At 39.2% G+C, this 22427-nt stretch overlaps 1 protein-coding gene across 14 annotated transcripts in view; it reads left to right on the forward strand.

Moving 5' to 3' along the window:
• Setd5 (SET domain containing 5) overlaps nt 1-22427 on the forward strand; it is an 86807-nt gene that overhangs the window by 58820 nt on the left and 5560 nt on the right. For all 14 annotated transcript variants that reach the window (XM_051155039.1, XM_051155044.1, XM_051155043.1 and 11 more), the window contains 3 exons: nt 663-792; nt 13369-13616; nt 19758-20228. In XM_051155039.1, the coding sequence (XP_051010996.1) occupies nt 663-792; nt 13369-13616; nt 19758-20228 (849 nt within the window). The remainder of the gene's footprint in view (nt 1-662; nt 793-13368; nt 13617-19757; nt 20229-22427) is intronic.

Here is a 22427-nt window from a genome sequence, read left to right on the forward strand (position 1 = left end):
AAGAGAATATTTACTTAGCCATGGTATATATTCTCTAAAGGTGTAAATTATGATAGTTCATCTTTTCCTATTTGGAGAGACAGTCTAGCAGATATTAATGTTTATTAAAATTGTATCTGTCTTAGCACAGGAGAGCCAGAGTAGGGAGCAACTTATAACTCTATTTTTTTTTTTTTTAAAGCCTACATTTTTAAAAAAGATCCCGTTATATATAATTCCAGCAGTTTGAGTTTTGTATAGTAGAAAAAACTGGCTTGGCTGTGAGAACTAGGACTGTAACTTATATGGTAGACTGCCTCCCTTGCTTCAGTCCCTGATATCACATAGACTTGGTGGTCCTAGCTTGGAAGTGGAGTAGAAGGAGGATTATAAGTTTAAGGTCATCTTTAGCTACTTTGCAAGTTTGAGCCCAGCCTAGGTTACGTGAAACTATTTCAAAAGTAATCTTCATTAAAGAAAGGAAAGAGCAGTAGAAACCAGCCGTGGTTACACAGACAGGACCCTATCCAGAACCACTTGACTATGAAACTGTGTGAATGTATTTGTATTGCATTTCTCACCAGTTAATATATAACGATTTGGTTAATGCATTGAAAATAGGTGTCTTAAATAGTTTTATATGTTTATTGAAAATTCTCTCTCTGGATTTTCCACCATTATAGCGCTGGATAAAGCAGGCCTTGGAAGAAGGGATGACTCAGACATCATCTGTGCCCCAAGAGACTAGAACACAGCACCTATACCAAAGTAATGAGAATAGTAATTCTTCTAGTATCTGTAAAGACAATGCAGGTATGTATCTGATCCATTTTTAAAATGAACATCATCAATTGAGGTTCACAGTAAAATTTTCAGTGTTGGTACTCTAATATAAAAAGAAATAGTGTGTTCTCTAAATAGTTAATTTACATCTGTCTTTACAGAGGAAGAGAAAGATCTCGAGTCAGGGATCAGTTTTCCCAGGACGACAAAGAAGGAACTAGACAGTATACAGATAACAGCAGAAATGGTTATTAAAAAGGTTAGATACGTTTAAAGTAGTAAGTTTAGGAAATCTTTATTTGTATTTGTAAGGGGAGACAGTAGGAAGTGGTGGAACGCTGATGTTCAGGGTGGGCAAAATGGAAGTGTTACCTGGTTTGTTGGGTGGGACCTGACTAAAGGGGCAGGAAATAAGGAAATTAATGATGAGTCATTATTATCTTTTTTTTTTCCCTCCCTCTCTTAAAAGAGCTTGTCCCCAAGAACTGTAAACTTTCCCCAAAAAATGATCTGATCCATTGTCTCACAGCGTTCTATTGCAGGCTTCTAGCTGAAAGCATTGGTGCATTGACTTACGATACCCTGTTTGCTTGTTTAGTTATTAGACAGGGTTCTCTGTTTAATCTAGGCTGGTATCAAGCTCATCCTCTCCAGTACTCAAATTCAAATTAGTTTTTCTGAATATTGGGTAATCAAAACATACCATAGCCAGGTATGGTGATATTAGAATCCCAGCACTTGGGAAACAAAATAAGACAAGAGATTGCTCTAAGTTCAAAGCCAACCTGGGATACATAGCAAGACACTGTTTCAAAAGAAAACAAATTTGTTACTAAAACTCACATTAAAGCTACAGCTAACATAATACTTCAGAGTTTTGCTTTGTTGTGTGTGGGGCAGGAGTTGTTTGTTTTTATGGTTATTTTTTAACCACTGTGTGACTTGCTGAATAATTATTATGAAGTTGAATTTAAAAGAATTTCACTAGTATTTGTTTTATCTACGTTCATCTAGAGTTTAATCTGTTCATCTAATGAGGCAGATTCAGGTTTAGTTTAATAAAAATTTTGAGTCATTTTTCCACCAATTGTGTCAACTTATTGACAGCTTTAAAAGTGTAGTTAGGGTACCTGAATAGACTGTAATGTGTGCCTCCTCCCTCTACCTGGTGGGCGTGCTGCATGAGTACAGAGTTAGTCTTGGAAATCAAAGGCTACATAGCAGGTCATGTCCTGGCCATCACACAGTTAGAGAGGCAAATCGTTGTCGCCACATACCTTCCCTGCAATGGAGTCAGCCTTCATTACATTTCCACCTCCTCCATCAAGCATAAAGAAACATTGTCTGAACACACTTTGCCCTTAAGCATCAGTGTAAACACAAGAAAACATTACATAAAGAAACCAGTCAGTAGCCATCACTCAAATGTGGTGTGGCGAATCATGTGGAATTATTTTATTTGAGTTTCAAAAGTTTTGTTTATAAGAATACTGAGGAAAGTTGTTGAAGAAAGTGAGGAGACATGTTGATACAGTAGAAAAATTTCAAACAGATCTTCGTTTGAGGACTAGTTCTCTACCCTTAAACTATGTGGTGTTGATAAGTTTCTCTGAACTAATTATGTAAAGTGAGAATAGCAATGCCTTCTTTAGAAATCTAATAAGAAATTGAGTAATATATACAAAATGCTTAGTGTAGTATCAGACCAATAATAGATATTACTGCTCTCATTCTACATAGAATACTCCTGTCAATTACTAAAGATAATAAACTTTTCCACTACTATGGTTATACTTAATGTGTAATCAAGGCTGATGGACTGGCCAGGCGTGGTGTTGCACACCTATAGTCTCAGCACTTGGGAGGCAGAGGCAGATGTTTGAGGTCAGCTGGGTCTACAAAGCAAGTCCAGGGCAGCCAGGACTACAAGAGAAGCACTGTCTTGGGGGGCAGGCGGGGGGAGGGAGTCAGAAAAGAAGCTAAAATTGTATAAAAGTAAGAGGTATTGCCATTGACACAGGGAAGAGATGTGGTGTTTATTTGTAAATAGTGTATGTGTGTGTGTATATATATACATATTTTTTTCTCCCCCTAGGAATACCTTAATAACTGAAAATTTCAGAACTACTAACAGTTGAATAAAATCTTTGGTTAGAAGTAAATACCACTTAAATACTTAAGAAAATGAAGACAAGTTTCCCATCCTCAATTTTATTCATTTAATTATTTATTTAGTGTTTTTTTTTTTTTTTTCGAGACGGGTTCTCTGTATCCTTGGCTGTCCTAGACTCCCTTTGTAGACCAGGCTAGCCTAAAACTCACAGTGATCAGCTTGCCTCTGCCTCCCAAGTGCTGGGATTATAGGTGTGCGCCACCACTCCCGGCTTTCATCCTCAAATTTAACAATGCTAAGAAACTACCTGGGAATGGCCATAAGTGGATGTGTGGTACAAACCAATACTTTTCAAGTTAGAGTGAGCATAAAGGAAATTCTGTATTTAACAATAAAGTAAATGCTATGCACCCATATTCTTTCTACTCTATAGTTTCCGTAGAGCCATCTTTAAAATTTTGGATTCTTTGTCTAAAATTTTAAAATAAAACTTGGAAGCTAGTAATAAAAGTATTTTGCTGAAAATGCAGTTAGCTTCCCTATGACACTAGTGGCAAATTATAGCACATGGTGTTGAAGACTATTACCATAGCCATGAAATAAGGACATGGTAAACTGCTTTCCCTTACTGTTTTTGGGTTCTTTGTGTTTTGGTTGGTTGGTTATAATTTGTTTGGGTTTATTTTTTGAGACAAGGTTTCACTATGCAGTCCTGGCTGTCCTCAAGCTTGCCATCTTTCTGCCTCAATTTCCCAAGTGCCAGTTAGAAAAGGCAGGTACCACCACACTCAGTACTTTATTCAAATAGTATTAGATCTTGTTTCTGTGATCACACAGTCTATGAGTTACTATAGTAAGAAAAAGATTTTTCAATAGAAAATGACGGAATAAGATTCTAATTAACAGTCTCTCCAGATTTATCATGTGCAAAGGTGTAGACACCAAATATTTAAGTATAAAAAATGTTCATAATTACTAATAGTTGCAAATTATATAGATTCTTTTTAAAGCCCAAGCTTTAACTGATGAAAGAAAAATAGAAATTGTTACTTGATCTGTGTTCACATGATCTTGATGAAATAATGTAACTATCATTGACTTTTTTGTTTGTTTTTTGCTTTTTCGAGACATGGTTTCTCTATGTAGTCTTGGCTGTCCAGGACTGGCTTTGTAGACCAGGCTGGCCTTGAACTCAGAGATCCGCCTTCCTCTGCCTCCTAAGTGCTGGGATTAAAGAATGAACCACCATGCCTAGCCCATTGATGTTTGTAAATTTTCTTAGTGTATGAGCATGTTGTATGCACATACTTGTGCACACACATGTATGCTTACACACTTGACACCCATGTAGGTTTTGGAGTATAATTTGCAGCAGTCAGTTCTTTGCTTTTACCTTGTGGGTCTTGAGAATTTACCTTTAAGCAGTCAGCCTTTGCACCATCTCATGGACCTGTAAAACTGAGACCTCCAGAGAGATTTCTAGTCTATTGCCAGAATCCCCACTGAGAGATGGAGTCTATTGTCAATGCAAACGCACAGGAATTTATTGAGCCAACAGGATAGGGTCTGCCAACTCTTTTGAACTGGAGACCCCGAGGAGCAGAAGCATGGGCTTTTTATACTCTTTACAGAAACAGAACTTAGCAGAGAAACTTGATTGGTTAATAGACTAACATTGGGACTTTCTTAGTTGGGGAGGGGTAAGTACAATTTTGGGGTAGTGGAAATTTTTAAAAACAAGCTGTAACACAAACTGACTGTCCTTGAGTCAAGCTGGACTTTTCAAGGTTTTTCCTGTCCCTGACACGCGCACGCACGCATGCACGCGCACACACACAAACACACACAAACACACACAGAATGATCTGATATCGCTGTCTGTCCTTGAGTCAAGCTGGACCCTACACAAGCTGGCTGTCCTTGAGTCAAGCTGAACCCTCTAGAAAATTACATGTTTTGCCCTTAATGGGGGTCCTTAAGGGAGGGACTGGGTAAGCCGACTTTTCCCAGACTTTGGCCTTAATGGGAGTCCTTACAGGGGGGAGGGCTGGTTCCTTTATTCCCCCATTCTTCTTGTAACTGCTTCAGTCTTAAAGCAGGTCTAGAGATTGTATAGTTGTATATTTTTGTCTTAGTACCATAATTTGCGCCATAGAAAGTAGGAACCAAAGGTCAGTAGACACTGGGGTAGTCAATCAAGGAGAACAATTGAACAAACATAACATAAAGTCTATCATGCAAAGGGTACAAAGCATGACTTGGAGAAACAGAACTAAAGGCCCGTTTGTCTCTTACATCAAAGAATTGCCCTTGACTTAGCATTTCAGCCTATAAAATGGGAAACTAGGCGGAGTCACTCTTTTTTCTGAAGCTTCTTCCTGCTGACATTAGGAGCGCTATTTTCAGAGCCTACAAAGGCTGAAAAAGTTAGTCAAAGGCCACTAGGGCATTTATCAAAAGTGTCTGTTTAGCTGATCCAGTTGAAGAGACAGGGAGTAGTCATATCTGCTGGACTGGTTTACATCAGCTTCCTGCAGATCTGTATCTCAGCAGCTCTGGATGGAGTCTGTTAGCCAGATGAAAATCTGCTGAGACAAATGCAGACTAGGGACAGAAGTTAAAATTGTGTTCATAAGACAGCTACAGTAGGCTTATGCCTTTGAAACCTAGTAAAAACATGAGCTTTTTTTTTTTTTTTTTTTTTTTTTCAGTTCAGAAGACTTGATATACAGATTGGACAGACTCATTTTTAGCATGATGAGAAGCGCCCTTAAAACTTTAACTTTTATAACTTGCACTTATCAACATTTAAACACTTCTTAGACCCTCAAATATTAAAACACTTTTTCAGACTCTTAGACACTTGCATTTATTAACTTGAAACATTTTTTAATAGACAACCTTAAAACACCTTTTTGGAACAGTTTTTTAGACCTTTTAACATTTTTATCTTTCATGTATCAACCTTTATTAAATGCTTTCTTAAACCCTTAAATATCTTAGACTCGCCAAACTTAAACTTTCAGATCCTCAGACCTTATCGAAACCACACCTTTTTAAATCCAGTTATTCATTAAGAGACACAGGCAGTTGAGTTACACTAAAAACTATTTTTTATTTAACATGAAACCTGTGAGCAAAGCAAGCCTGCTTGTCTTTAAATAAAAGAGACCTAGTACCTAGTAGTTCTAACTAGCTAATGGATTGACTAGCGTACTAACAGTAGATCTAATTGTCTTCTAGCTGTCAAGCTACCATTAGCTTAGCCATCAATGTAATCAGAGACCTGAGAAGAATAAATTGTAACCTAGATGATTTTATGTGTACCAATCAAAATTACAGAGGTGACTAGACATCTCCTGGTACCTAGACAGTTGTCTTAGTTGTCTCTTGTGGTAACATGGCACCATGGACAGAGACAGTCTGGCTGTCAGGCACAGAGGCACAGAAGATGAGAGGCTCTTTTTGTGGAAGGAGAACACGGAAGAGATTGACCTCACCTCGTATTCAGCAACGTGAGACAGTCACTCTCCGGGTGTCCAGTTTGTCCACAGTACATGCTGGGCCAAGCAGCAGGGGAAGCGTTGGGGCAGTTTTTTCCAGTGGTTAGAGACCACAATCCAGAGTTAGATCCTCTGCCATGCCAAATCTTCTCAGAGACCATGGGAGTTATTGCTAAGATGTAAGATTTTCTGTCATAATTAATTTAAATATATTTAATGCCATATTCAGCAAATCTCTGATAAGCTTGAGGACCAGCATATCTGTGCTCAATTCTTGTCTGTCTTTAGCTTTCTGTTGTAAACTATATCTTATAAATATAAGACTGGTGGTCATGACTTTAAAAGTGTCTTAAGAATGTTTATTAGGCCTGTAATTTTTACTACAGCAGTATTTTTTTAACCTGCTAACAATCAATCAAGACAGACTCCTGTTAAATTTTAAAATAGCTGTAGTTAACCTGGGGCAGGACAGATATTAATCTCTTAAACTATGATTTCCAGTATCTGTCCCAGTCTGCTGGGTGGAGTCTCTCAGAAGACATCTATGTTGGGCTAATATCTACTTATAAGTGAATATATACTATTGTTTGCCAGAACACACATTTTCCTGTACTCTCAAATGCACCTATTTTTTTTTTTTTTTACTGAAGCGGCTTTCCCCTTAATGTAAGGAAACAATAACAGCTGAGCATTTGTATCTCCTGCTTTACAGATAAACCATAATTTTGATTTTTAAAAAATAATTTTTATCTATAATACTGGGATGCACAATAAGACCTTGAGAAGTCATCATTTTTAAGAATTACAACACCTTAAAATAGTTGATACATAGTATGCTGTAATCAAAATATTTGTTATGAGAACTAAACATTAAAATGAGCTATCAAGTCAGGCATGGTGGTATATTCCTTTAATCACAGCATTCAGGCAGAGGCAGGCGGTCTCTGGGTTGGAGGCCAGCTTGGTCTACAGAGCAAGTTCCAGAATAGCCAGAGCTACACAGACAATCCCTGTCTCAGAGGGTTAGTGGGGTGAGCTATTAAAGCTAAGAAGATGGTTCAGTGGGCAAGAACACTTGGTTTACAAGCATAAGAACCCAAATTTGAATAGAATCCCATAATCCTTTTTTTTTTTTTTTTTTAAGACAGACATGGATGCATATCCCTATAATTACAGTGTTGGGAGGCAGAAATGGGTAGATTTCTGGAGCTAGCTGGCTAGCCAGCCAAGCCAAAACAGTAATGTTCATGTCTAGTGAGAAACTGTCTTAAAGGACAAAGTGGAAGCTGTAGAAGAAGATATCTAGTGTCCTCTTGCTTCTGCGTGCAGTTGTATGTGTCCACTCACACATGGATTTATACACATATGACACACACACTACAAGCTCAAAAATATGAATTATCACCGGGCAATGGTGGTGGCACACACCTTTAATCCCAGCACTTTGGGAGGCAGAAGCAGGCGGATCTCTGAGTTCAAGGCCAGTCTGATCTACAAAGTGAGTCCAGGACAGTCAAGGCTACGCAGAGAAACCCTGTCTTGAACTCCCTCTCACCCCCCCCCCACCCCCGCAAGGGAATTATCAAGTTACCTTACTTGATTATTTTTTAGCTAAAAGCATGTTTTCTCTTCCAAAAGAAAAAGAGATGTAAGTACTAGTAAAGAGGTTGTTGTCATATGCAAGTAATACAGTTAGATAACTAGAAAATGCAAGAATATCTGCTGAAAAAACTAGTAGCCATTTATTGAGTGGCTAAATACAAAACCAGTATTTAAACATTTAATTATAACATAAAGATGGACAAATGGAAAAGTATGTTCTATTCACAATAGTAATAAAAAGTAGAGAACCCTGAAAACCAAGTTTTTCATTTACAAAGAGGGAATCAAAGCTCGAATAGCTGAAAGAAATCATGCATAGTCATTAATGAGGGTGCTCCCTCTAATTATATTACCTGAGTACTGTGTTAGATTTTTTTCCCCTTGTAATATGCACTTGGTTGTCTAATTATAATTTATTGATAAGAATATTATGCTAGCAGGGTGCAGTGGCACATGCCTGTAATCCCAGCACTCAGGGAGGCAGAGGCAGGCAAATCTCTGAGTTTGAGGACAGCCAAAGCTACACAAAGAAGCCCTTTCTCGGGGTGAGATTAGGGTGGGTGCAGGGAATATTATGCTAATATTTCCCAAAGAAAATCTGAGAACTAGAGTTGGGTAGCTAGAGCATGACTAGCCAGGTTTGTTTGTTTTTTCCTTTTAATTTATCAGTATTGCTAGATACTGTATATGCATAGAAATTCCAGCACTGGAGACTCTTAAGAAAGGAAAATCATGAGTTTGAGGCCAACCTAAATGACATTACAAGACCCTGCCTCTCAGAAAGGTGGGTGGGTGTGTGCATGTTAAGATAATTCTATATTATTGTATAAGAAAGAGAATACTATTCAGAAAAGATACTGGTTTGTGGTTGTTGTTGAGTTGTTGTTGTTGATGATCAGTAGAAATAAGCTAGGGGGAATATTTTAGCTCAGTTGTAAATAAGGTATAGTGGAGTGCCACTATAATCTCAGCACTGCTGTGGCAAATGAGGTTGTGGAGACAGGTGAGTGGACCAGCTAGCTATGCAGTAGAGGTACTGATTGCTTCAGCAGGGTAAAAGGAGAGCACCCACTCCCAAAAGTTATCCTCTGACCTCCACAAATGGACTTGACAGAACGGCCACACACACTTTTTTCCCCTTAAGTATAAAGTAGGATGGAGAATATAGCTAAGTGGTAGAATGTTTGCCTAGCATGTGTGTGTCCCTCAGTTCAACCCTCAAAACAAATTCTTTTATTGGTGCTTTGTACCTATTACGATTAATTGGGAGACTGGCAGACAAATTGCCAACTGCTAATACCACCCCAGCTTAAAATACATACTGGGCCACAGTGAGAGACTCTGTCTCAAAAACACACATAAACATTGAGTTACAGACCAGTCTGGGCTAAGTATTGTGAGACCTTTTCAAAAAATAAATGGGACCTGCTGCCAAGTCTGACAACTTAGATAAGTCCTTAAGATGCACATGGTGAAGGAGAGAATTCAACTTCCCAAGTTGTCCTTTGACTTCCAAGTGCATGACATAGCATGCATACATCCATACACAAATACACATAGACATGAAATAAAATTATTTACAGGCTAAATAGGAATTAAGAGTTAACTAAAGGTGATAGGCCAATGAGTATTATTTTCATAGTTCAGAGATAGAATTGCAAAGATATAATTAGATACATTTGGCTAATAAAAGCATTGTAGTAAAAGCAATAAAAAACTTTTTTTAGATTTAATTTTTGTATATGAGTGTTTTGCTTATACATATGTATGTGCACCACATGGTTTTCGTGCCCATGGAGTTCAGAAGAAGGCATTAAGATTCTCTGAAACTGGAGTCCTAGATGGCTGTGAGCTGCCTTGTGGGAGCAGGCAACTGAACCTGGTTCCTCTGCAAGAAGAGACAGTGCTCTTAACCACTGCCATCTCTCCTGCACCAGTAAATAAAATTTAAAAGCAAACAAAATAAAAATGTGTATTTGTAACGTTTTTGACAATCAGCATCTTTGTTTACAGAACTCAAACAAGAAAGACCAGATACTGACACAATGTAAGCTGAACATTAGCAAATTATTCACAAGAGAGTAAATACAGAGGTAGTAAGCATAAGTAAATATGTGGATATATATGCACAAAGATCAGAGGCAGCAGTCAGGTGTCCTGCTCCAGTGCTCTTCACACTAATCCTTTGAGAGATTGTCTCAATGAAGCTCCAGCTAGGCTGCCAGCCAGCAAGCTCCAGTCATCTGGTCCCCTCCCACCCCTAGCACTGGAAATACAGGCAAGAGTGCAGCTATATTTAGCTTTTCATATGAGTATTGGAGATGCAAACTCAGATTCTCAAGCATGCACATCTCCTAGGCCCTTACTTATTGTGTTTTTGTTTGTTTGTTTGTTTTTCAAGACAGGGTTTCTTTGTGTAGACCAGGTTGGCACCACCACCTGGCTCCCATAGTCACTCTTTATATTAGAAGAAAGAAAGAAAAGAAAAGAAAAAAGACAGCCCTATAAATAACAAAACAAGTACAAAGACAAGTGGAAGACATTTTTTTGTCACTGGAGTACACTTATAATTTCAGTAAAGGAAAATAGTATTCATAAATTAGGTATGGTAACATATGCTTGTAATCCCAGCTTTTGGAAGGCAAAGACAGGAGAAGGATGCTATTTTGAAGCCAGCCTGAACTGCCTTGCCACTTCAAGGTCAGCCCAATTCACAATAGTAATGCCCTATTTCAAAACAAACCTCACACTACCCCCAAAGAAAGAGACTAACAAAATTGTATTCACTAACAGAAATCTGTGTGTGTAGGTTTAAGTATGTGTTTGTTTGTATAATCCTGGGAAATACTGTGGCAAGGTTTTTAAAGTGTGTGTGTGTGTGTGTGTCTACATTTGTTGACAGTATGCAAAAAAATAAGTAAACAAATGACCTATGAATTCAGGCAGATTCAAGTTTGTTTGTTGATACTATATTCATTCATTTGTGTAGCAGGTGTTGTGTTTCCCCTTCAACTGCCCTCCCGCTTTCCCTGGTTTTCCTACAATGCTTTTCACAGAATGTATTTAAGCAGCTATATTGTTGAACCCTCAGTACGGAATTCTTAAAGATTGGGTTTTAAGTCTTTAAAGGTGGTTAAAATTATTGTGCAGATTAGGCTTGAATTACATCTTTGCTTTTTGTACCTAAACACTTTTAAAAGGATAAAACAACATGTGCTATAAAGACCAAAAGGGAAAGTTGCTCTTTCAATGTAGGAAAATGAAAAATCCTGAGAAACAAGAAAAATAAGTATCCTATCCATTTTAATATAGTCAGTGCCTGATATCTCTTTGTATTGGCTATTCTACTAACTCCAGTAGTTTTGCAATTCTAGTTATATATTGACCATTGTCATCAGAGGAATGAATCTTTCTAAGCACATCCTTGATCGTGATCCAGATTTTGCCTTGAAGGCTTGGTATGATTGTTATTGTTTCCACTACGCCATGGGGCTACACTTTAGCATGCTTTTATTAAGAGTGTAGACAGGGTAACTGGAAATGAAAGCTCTATTGGCAAAAGCACCTGTCTAGGGTATGTAAGGCCCCAAATATGAGCTCTAGCACCATACAGGGCAGGGGACACATGAGTCTTCATCTTCTGTACAGGGTGATGATAATAACAGTAATGCTAGATTTATAGACATCTTGTTTTCATATCAAGCATACCATGCAATGCCTGGTAAACATCACCTAAATAGTGTTGTTCTTTTATTTGTTTTATTTTTTAAGAAATGGAATTCATAGTGTTGTTGAGGCCCAGGCTAACTTTGAACTCCTAGGCTGAAGCAGTCCTTTTATTTACCTCAGCCACTTGAGTAGCTGGGGCTATAGTTCTTTGACACTATATCTGACTTTACCTACTTTGGAGGGTGGTGTTTGTGTTTATCACTATTACTGAGGGGCAGCACTATGCATGTGGAGTTCAGAAGATAACTTGAGAGTCAGTTCTCTCCTTCTACCTTCATGTGGGTTCCAGGCATATTTTACATATTTTCTCTAAGGTCTTTCGAAACAGTATATAGTGACACTTACACACCTAACTTTGCATATAGCATATACTAAGTAAATAAATGATGTTTTTAACTACCCAGTGAATAAATAAAGATTTGTCCTCTGAGATATGTTTTGTCTTTAAAAACAAGTAACCATACTGGCCCTAGTGGCTCATGCCTTTAGTCCTAGCACTAGGGCCTGGGGCAGAGGCAGGCAGATTTCTGAGTTCGAGACTGGCCTGGTTTACACAGCAAGTTACAGGACCCTGTCTCAAAAAAAACAAAACAAGGAAAACAAGTAACCATAGAACACAGTCACTAAAATACCTAGTACAGTAACTTGGTTTTTAAAATGGACCTAAGAGTACAGTTAGTCTAATCAGAACGAGCTGAGAATTTTTCTTAATTTAATTTTATTAATTTATTCATATGACATCTCAATGGTTATCCCATCCCTTGTATCCTCCTATTCCTCCCTCCCATTTTCCCCTTACTCCTCTCCCCTATGACTGTGACTGAGGGGGACTTCCTCCCCCTTTATATGCTCATAGGGTATCAAGTCTCTTCTTGGTAGCCTGCTAGCTTGGTAGCCTGCTATTGAGAATTTTTTTTATAGAAACTATTGTCTTTTCTCGCTCCTAGTGTTCAACTGTTGAACTCCAGGAGCTAGATGAGGATGCAAAATCATATTTGTCTCCTACTCAGGAGTGTTTGCCAGAAGAACTGCTGAAAGAGCACATAGATACATAAGAAAAGACAAGTACAGATATGACAACTTAGCAGGTATAGAAGTTAAGTAGAGTGGTTTTAACACAAGTTTAATGTTTCACTTCAGGAGGGGGAAAAAAGTAAACCCCTTGGTGGCTTGTTCATTAAAATTGTCTGTATTCATGTAGAGTTTCTCTCAGACATGGAATGCCTCAGAAGTTATATTCATTGCAGTGATTAGAAATATGTTTGGTTATCTGGGCAGTGGTGGCACATGCCTTTAATCCCAGCACTTAGGAGGCAGAGGCAGTTGGATCTCTGTGAGTTCCAGGACAACCAGGGCTACACAGAGAAACCCTGTCTTGGGGGGGGGGGGAAATAGTGTGTTAGGCTTTGGGTTTGATTAGAGGAGATTATTTAATGGGATGAGGTGTAAGAAGAGTTAAAAGCAGGGTGCTGTGACGCTAGCCTGGTCTACAAATGGAGTCCAGAACAGCCACAGCTATACAGAGAAACCTTGTCTCAAAAAAAGCCAAAGTCAAACGAACAAAAAAAGAGGGTTCATTACAGTTAGAGGTCAGTGCTTTTGCTACCTACCTTCCAGTAAGATATGATTCAGCTCTCATCCAAGCTTTGTGTTTCACAGACTTACTGAGCCCATTAAAGAAATGGAAGTCTCGCTATCTGATGGAGCAGAATATCACCAAGTTGCTTCGGCCTCTGTCTCCAGTTACACCGCCCCCTCCCAGCTCAGGCTCAAAGAGTCCCCAGTTGACCACACCTGGCCAGACTCACCCAGGAGAAGAGGAGTGTCGAAATGGATACAGCCTCATGTTCTCACCAATCACATCTCTTACTACTGCTAGTCGCTCGAACACTCCTCTGCAGTTTGAGGTGATTGGGGTTTGGTTGTTGGGAATGATTGATAAGAAAGTCATTGTTTATCCCTTTTCATTTCAAATATAATATCATTTCAGATGTTTCTTAACTGTCTTCCTTCTTCATTTCTAAGAAAATTGGCAACCTAGGGTCACTATGGGATGGTAGATGGTAGCCTCCTGTCTTGGCAGCCCTGTTCTTGCCAGAATAGTAATAGTGCTGCCAAGATCCCATTCACCTTTCTTTTGGCATTCAGTCCTTTGATCTTAATTTTAGGTAGTAAGCATGTGGAGTCTTTATCTTTAGTATTTGTGTTGGTTAAAAGAGGTGTCTAGGTGCCTGTGGTACCCATTAGTTTCATGAGCCTGGGAGCTCTGACTATAATGCAGGCTCAGGTCTGTGTGTCTAGGGCTCTTCCTATGTAAAGTGTCTTTCCCAGGTTCTTTGGTACCTCCACTGCCACCTCAGGGAAACAGACTTAGAAACATTGGGGTATTGCTTACAGCAAGGGGGGTGGGGGTGGGGATAGGGGTTGTTCTTTTGTTTTTCCCACTGCAGGTGATTTTCCCTCATTATAACATATTAGGACTAAGAGGTACACTAGAGGCTAATAACATGCATCCATGGTTGAATTACATTAGAAATACGTATATTGGCTGTTCCTAAAAATGTTATACACAGTCCTTTCAGTATATTCAACTTCAGGTGGCAGATGTGAATATAACCCATGTGTTTTAAAAACACATTTTTTGCTGGGCATGGTGCACGCCTTTAATCCCAGCACTCAGGAGGCAGAGACAGGAGGATCTCTGTGAGTTCAAGGCTAGCCTGGTCTACAGAGTGAGTCCAGGACAGCCAGGGGTACACAGAAACCCTGACTTGGGGTGGGGAGGAACACAAAACAAATAAAACTACCTCATGTTGCATGTTGCTTTAATTAAATGGGGGAGGGACTTGATCCACCCACTAAAAACCTCTGACTTTCGCTCCTGGGTGTTGTCTTGATCAACCTCTTCTTGAGACTTTTCTGTGTAATGATTGACAACACCTGGATTCTAAAGGCGCTAGCAACTGAACCCATGTCGATGTGCTGCTCTATTTCTAACTCAGTCGAGTGTTCACTTACTATAGAGCAAACCTTTCTAGATGGAAAAAATACTATTCTGGTTTCATTTGGTTTTTCTAGAGAATTTATCATATTCCTGTGTCATTCTTTTAAATCAGATAATAAAGAGGAATTCAGACCTTTCTAACTTTGTCTACCTAACAGTGAAGCTTTCCATTAGCAATTAGAATTTTATAGTAAGGTAGAGCTGTACCTTATCATAGCACATTTCATTATAATATGAAATTACAGAAATTGGGTGTCTTCCAAAACAAGCAAATTTATACATTTTCTACCCTTGCTTCATTTTTAATACATGTAAAATGCTATGTAAATGAAGTGTTTTAAGAAAGAAAACATAGGTTTTAGTGAATCGCTAAGCATAATTTTAAAATACCAGGAAGCAGGCGGGCGTGGTGGCGCACGCCTTTAGTCCCAGCACTCGGGAGGCAGAAGTAAGCGAATCACTGTGAGTTCGAGGCCAGCCTGGTCTACAAAGCGAGTCCAGGGCATCCAAGGATACACAGAGAAACCCTGTCTCCAAAACAAAACAGGTATACCAGGAAGCAGATTGGTTTGTCAGTAAAGTAAAGGCACTTGCTGCCAAGCCTGACTACCTGAGTTCAGTCCCACGTGGTAGAAATAGAAAACCAACTTAACAAGTTGAACCTGTGACCTCCTCACATAGACATAAAATAAATAAATGTAATGTTTAAACATTAAAACAAGTAACTAAAAGCATAGCTTAGTAGTCAAGAGATTGTACTGCTCCTGCAAAGAACCAGAACTCCATTGCCAGCACCCAGATTGGGTGGGCCACAACTACTTAAAACCCGACCTCCAAGGGATGGAGCTGCCTCTGTCTCTTCCTCAGGCATCTGCCCTCACATGCAGAGATACATACATACACATTGACACGTAATTTTTAAAAGTAAGTTAAAAGATTTTAGAGGCTAGAAAATGGCTTAGCAGTTGAGAGCACTTGATGTTCTTGCCAAGGACTGGGCTTTGATTCCCAGGGTTATGTTGGCTCATAACCGCCTAACTCCAGGGATCTGATGCTCTTTCTAGCTTCCACGGGCACCAGGCACATGGTACACAGACATATATGCAGTTATAACGTACGTACGTACATACATACATACATAAAATGAAATGAAAAAATAAAATAAATTTCAAAAGATTATCAGGAAGGAAAGAAGTAACATTAAATAGCAAGAATTCAGATACATGATTATAAAATACTAATTTAGTAAGGCAGTATCACCATCATTCTAGTCTTTGTCATCAATCTGATAGCAATGGTCTTTGCTATATTTAAGTACAAAAAAGGTTGGTTTGCAAGCTTTTTTTTAATCAAAAACTATGACAAAGTTGGGCGTTGGCCGTACATTTATAATCCCCACAGTTGAAGACACTATGTTTGAGCCCACTCTGAGCACATTAGCAAGACCCTGTCTTGTAAAAGGAAATAGTATATTGAAAGATGACATAGTACACAGTTTACTTCTATATTACATTTTTTTAACATACAGTTGTTATTTAGAAGAAGAAAATGTTGAAACAAATTTTTGATAGAATTTAAGAAAATAAAATGCAGGCTAGAGTGATGACTGAGTTAAGCATGCTGGCTGTTCTTCTAGATGACCCAATTTTGAGTTCCCAACACATTCTTATGGTTCCTCACAGCTATCTGAAATTCCAGTCTCTGAGGATTTATTGCCTTCTTCTGACCTTTCTGGTCACAGCATGCAGCCAGGCAGGCAGACCACTCATACACAGAAAATAAAAATAGAATCTCAAAATATTTTTTGAAAAATAAAGTGACAGTGAAATAAAAAACTATCACAAGTAAAGCCAATGTCAAGTGGGGAGGAAAAAACTTTGAATAGGAAACATGCATTGGGGACATATCTAGTGCTGAGGGGATGAGGTACACAGAGAGAATGAGGGGAAAGAATCAAGAAGAATGAAAGCAACTTGAGAGAACAGAGTATTCTTAGCCTTGCCTTTCCCTTGTCATGTACTCTCAGATCTATATTGAAAAACACGCACTCTCCAAACCTTGTTTTGCTGAAGTACCTCCATATAACCTATCATGGTGTAGCCTATGTCTGCTCTCTGGGCCACAGTTGTTCATAATGTGTATATTGAGAGCCCTCCCCTTATCCAGCCCTTAGTACCCTCAGTCCTTGTCATAGCTGCTAGCTTTGCTTTCTTGTTGCCGTTCACATCATTCCATCTAGAGCTCACTGTCCTGTCCCCATGTGCTAGGAAAGGTACTGCCTCAGCTAAATGCCCTGTCCTATGTATCCTATATAGGTCACAGAAGAAATATACGTATACATGGTATTGGAGGGTGTTTGTTTGGTTGTTGTTTGTTTTGTGGTCTGTAAAGTACAGTGGATTCTAACTCTGCTAGAGGTACTTGAGAGGAACGGCCATCTCCTCTTGTTGGTTTCCAGGTATGTATACCTCTAGATAACTGATAGGTCTGAAGCTGGTAAGAGAATTATGAAAGACTATGGTCAGAAGGTATGAGGTGAAGAAACAGTTCCTCTAGGAAGACTAAGGGATAAGGCACATCCCATAAGAAAGTCCTCTAAGTTATAAAATAATATAACATTGTACCATCTCACCTAGCTCTTTTCTGAGTTACACTTGAGTGTTTACTTTCAGCATGAGACATTATGACCAGTTTTTCTTAAGTGCTTTCCAAGACACCAAGAAGCATTTAGCAAACTACTTTGTCCATGGAGATGAGTTCTGCAGTTAAAAACATTTCTGTATGCAATCTTTTTGGTTTTGTTTGGTTGTTTCATTTTCGGTTTTTGGTTTTTTCAAAACAGGGTTTCTCTGTGTAGCCTTGGCTTTGTAGCCCAGGCTGGCTTCGAACTCAGAGATCCACCTGCCTCTGCCTCCTCGAATGCTAGGATGACAGGCATGTGCCACCATGCCGTGTGCATTCTTAACCATCCCTACTCCTACCCCCAAAAATTGTGGCTAACCTCCATGCTTGCCTGTACTTATTGTTGTGTTTTGCTTCTTGACTCGAAGATAAATAAGAAGATGCTTTTCTTTCCTCCAGAACATACCCTCATGAACATATCCCTGTCACCTGAGTTGGTAGTTATCACAACATCTCAGTCACACATGGAGGCTGAGAGTGAGTGTGCATGAGTGTGGTTCTGATTGTGGAGGTGCTGGGCTGGAGAGCAGCCACATTCACAACAAGAAGAGTGAATCTTCTTTTTAACTGTTGTACAGGACCATGGGAATAGACCAAGGGAAATTAAGTAGCTGTGTATATGTTGTGGTTGATTTTGTTGTTGTCATTTGGGGTAAGCAATGGCTGAAGAGTTTCATTAAGGAAGAGAATCTTCAAAAGATGCAGATTCTGTGTGCATGAGAGCCTTGTTTAAGAAAGTAGTGAATAATACCTGTTTGTTAACAAGGAAAGTAAAGTTTATAGGCACTGATCCAGTATCATGTCAGCAATGTATTATTGGAGTTAAACTGACAACTTTGGGTGATAAGTGAGCAGCTTCCTAAGGGAATCCAACTTTCTTTGGCTTTCCTTTGTTTTCTTGGAGTGCCTTGCTGGGTGTAAATATGCAAGGAAGCATAACCTCACACTCTGGGTTACAAGCTACAGTGGCTGGGATACAGTTGCTGTAGAGTGATTGGCACCTCTTAGGATATCAACCTGAGTGCTTTTCTCAGAAACACTCTTGCTGCAGAGATCCAAAATTGAGATTTTTACTATTAGCTTTTATTATAAGCTGTAGATAATTGTAGTAATTATTAACCCTGTAAATCTACATGGAGCCTTTTTCCTCCTAAAGAGAAAGTTATAATCTCTGTACCTTTTAGAAATTAGCAGATTTTTTTTTTGTTTGTTTTTTTGTTTTTTTTTTTTTGAGAGGGTTTTTTTCTCTGTGTAACTCACTTTGTAGAGCAGGCTAGCCTTGAACTCAAGAAGATCTGCCTGCCCCCTGTCTCCTGAGTGCTGGGATTAAAGGCATGCATCACCACTGCCCAGCAAATTAACTGATCTTTTTTTTTTTCCTTTTTATTAATTTATTCTTGTTACATCTCAATGTTTATCCCATCCCTTGTATCCTCCCATTCCTCCCTCCCCCCCCCCCCCATTTTCCCATTATTCCCCTCCCCTACGTCTGTTCCTGAGGGGGATTACCTCCCCCTGTATATTCTCATAGGGTATCAAGTCTCTTCTTGGCAACCTGCTGTCCTTCCTCTGAGTGCCACCAGGTCTCCCCCTCCAGGGGACATGGTCAAATGTGAGGCACCAGAGTACGTGAGAAAGTCATATCACACAAATTAGCTGATCTTTAATCTCAATCTGTAAAATAATCAGGGCCCAAATCCCTGAGAATTAACCAAATTCTGAGTCACTAGAGTTTTCTATAGATTATGAATCTGAAAAGATTGTATTTTACTAGTTAACTATTGATTTCCTGGGTGTTTGAGTCCATCTTGTTACTTAAGTATAGATTGTTCTGTTCTTGGTTAATACTTGACATTGTATTTAGATTTCTGGTACCTTCTTTGTAGGCAATTGACCTAATAGAGAAAATCTTGGTGTTAGGAGCTAAAGGAGAGTATGTGGATTTACCACTGGTGCATTTTCGCTTTGCCATACACTTCAGTGATAGGCTTTATCTGTGCTTTGATACATTGGTAGAAAGCAGAGGACACAGAATGAATTGAGCAATTGCCTGATGCCAGCTTCCCCAGTATTCTCACCCAGCAACACGGAGATTCCTTAGTAATGTGGTATAGGGACACTTTTGCTCCTTGGACTTCTACCAATGTTAATGAGTCTCCTCTTCCTCTTCTTCTTCTTCTTCTTCTTCTTCTTCTTCTTCTTCTTTCTTCTTTCTTCTTTCTTCTTTCTTCTTTCTTCTTCTTTCTTCTTTCTTCTTTCTTCTGTCCCTCTCCTTGTACACTTGTGTCCCTTTACTCCCTTTCTGCCCTTTGGCTGTTTTCCTTTCTACCATGCCTTATATCTCTGATCTTTATTCTTTCAGCTTTGTCACCGAAAAGACCTGGATCTGACAAAAGTGGGATACCCAGACTCGAGCACTCACAGCTGCGCTGATAGGCCTTCCCTGCTCAACTGCAGTCATCCTGACCTGGCTTCTCATCCCTCCGTTGCTCCCACCTCCGAGGCTGGCTTCCCAAGCAGGAGTGGAGATGGCCCTCAGAGCTTGTTGAGAAACTCAGATCAGGCGTTTAGGACAGAGTTCAATTTGATGTACGCCTACTCCCCTTTGAACGCTATGCCTCGAGCAGATGGACTTTATAGAGGATCGCCCTTGGTGGGGGACAGGAAGCCTTTGCATTTAGATGGAGGATATTGTTCCCCTGCAGAAGGCTTTTCCAGCAGATATGAACATGGTTTTATAAAAGACCTCTCTCGGGGATCCATGTCACCTGGTGGTGAAAGGGCCTGTGAAGGAGTCCCATCTGCTCCTCAGAACCCACCACAAAGGAAAAAAGTAAGTATTTGTGTTACACAGGGTCTCTTTCAAAGATTATTACCCAGATAATTCAGAACTTTCCAAGCTCCAGTGCATAACACTTGTCCCACTCTGCTATGTTTAACACTTAAGTACAAAACTAAGAGCCCCTAGGATATGAAAGGGAAACTGTAGCACACAATAGGCATAATGGTGGAGGCTCAAAGCCTTGCATAAGCAGTACTGACTTTCAAATATACAACATGACAAATGTCTTTGCATTTCTGGTTTCAGAAATACAGGTAATTGAAGGTAGAGTTTGTTTCAGAAATTATTTCTAAAATACATTAGACATCTGTGATATGCCAGATTTTTGTACTGAATTTAACAATATAAAGTCAAGAATTGGGTGACTAGAGAGATGGCGCAGGATACAAGAGCAGTTACTGCTCTGTCAGAGGACCTGAGTTGAGAACCTCATACCTACATGGGACCGCTCACAACCAGCAATAACTCCAGCTCCAAGGCGTCTCATCCCCTTCTTCCCTCTGAAGGCACATATGCATGCAGGCAGGTCAATGAAGTAGTATTTTAAGGCCAGTGAGATGATTCCGTTGATAAACACTTTCTGCCATGCCTAGCAAATCATAAATATCCCCAAGACACACAGGGAAACCACTTCCCAAGTTGTTCTTTGACCTACAAAGACTTTTTTTTTTTTTTCATTTTCTTTCTTTCTTTTTTTTTTTTTTTTTTTTTTTAAAGACAGGATTTCTCTGTGTAACAGAGAGCTCTGGGATTAAAGGCATGTGCCACCACACCCAGCTGATAGAAAACTTTTGAAAGGACAAAGAGAGCTAGGCACGATGGTACTTGACTATAAGCCATGCACTTGGGATGCATAGATAGGAACTTGAGACCAGCCACAACAAGCTGAGACTATCTCTGAAAGAATCCAAATCTTCCTTCAAAAATAAAATACATGTCAACAAGATGAGATAGCAGGTAAAAAGCCAGCTATGTAGATCTGACAACCTGAGTTTGCCATATTTAAAAAGCCAGCGCTAGTGGCTGGAGAAATGGGTTGGCAGTTAAGAGCTGCTCTTCCAGAGAACCCAGGTTCAATTTTCAGCACCCACATGGTGACTCATACAGGACTCTTATTTTAGTCCTTGGGGATCAACACCCTCTTCTGACCTCTGCCAGGACTAGGCAAGCACACGATGCAACACACACACACACACTCACACACACACTCTTACACTTTCTTACTTAAAACCAAAGCCAGATTGGCTCAAGTCTATAATCCCAGCCTCAGAGGAAGATACAAAGTAGCAACAGAGAATCAGCCAGATTTCCACATACATACTTCCAGAGCAAAAATAAAAAGAACTCCCTCAAAACAAGGTCAAAGAACAGAGCCACTCCTGAAGTTACCCTCTGACCTCCATACATGCACATACTTCATACATACACCATTGTATGTGCATGACACACACAAATAAAAAAATTAAAAACTCAATAAGTTTACTCTATACCTTAATATAACTTCTAGATTAACCAAGAAACAAGATTCTACAGTAAGCTTAATAGGCAATAAAACACAGTACTGGGTGGACAGGAAAAGGCTCTGTTGTGTTGACAGGAAAAAAATGAGTAAAGATGGGAATGTGGTTTTAAGGATTTGGGAAAAGTTTCCAAGTTACAGACAGGTTGCTGAAGTATAAAAATGAAATAATTTCTCCTTGCTTTAATTCTTTAATACTTCTATTCCCTTATATATAATACAAATAATCCTTATTTCATTGTCAGTCTTCAAATTTTTAGTAGTATGAAGAACCCTGAAATACTGGCTTTTTCCTCTTAGTGATACTTCATTTATTGTGGGTTTGTTTTTTAAGGAGTAGGTGTCCCTACGGAATAAAGAATGTTTATCCAGGATACATAAACATTCCATTTTTCTGCCCTGCTTCTTATAGATGCCCCCACTGTTGAACATAACAGATAGTTGACCAAGGTAGTAGTAATCTCACAGATTTCTCTGAAGAAAGTAAGAAGATAGAATCTATTTGAACACCATTTCCTCACAAATGACATTTTGAATATTCTCTTTGTTCTCACCAGTTTCTGACTGGCTTAAACCAGAAAAAGGTTATTGTATAAGAGCTGGAAAGATTCCTCAGTGGTTAAGAACACATACTGCTAATCCAGAGGATCAGAGTTCAGTTCCCATATAAC

Source organism: Acomys russatus, chromosome 13, assembly GCF_903995435.1.
Source record: "Acomys russatus chromosome 13, mAcoRus1.1, whole genome shotgun sequence".
NCBI lineage: Eukaryota > Metazoa > Chordata > Mammalia > Rodentia > Muridae > Acomys > Acomys russatus.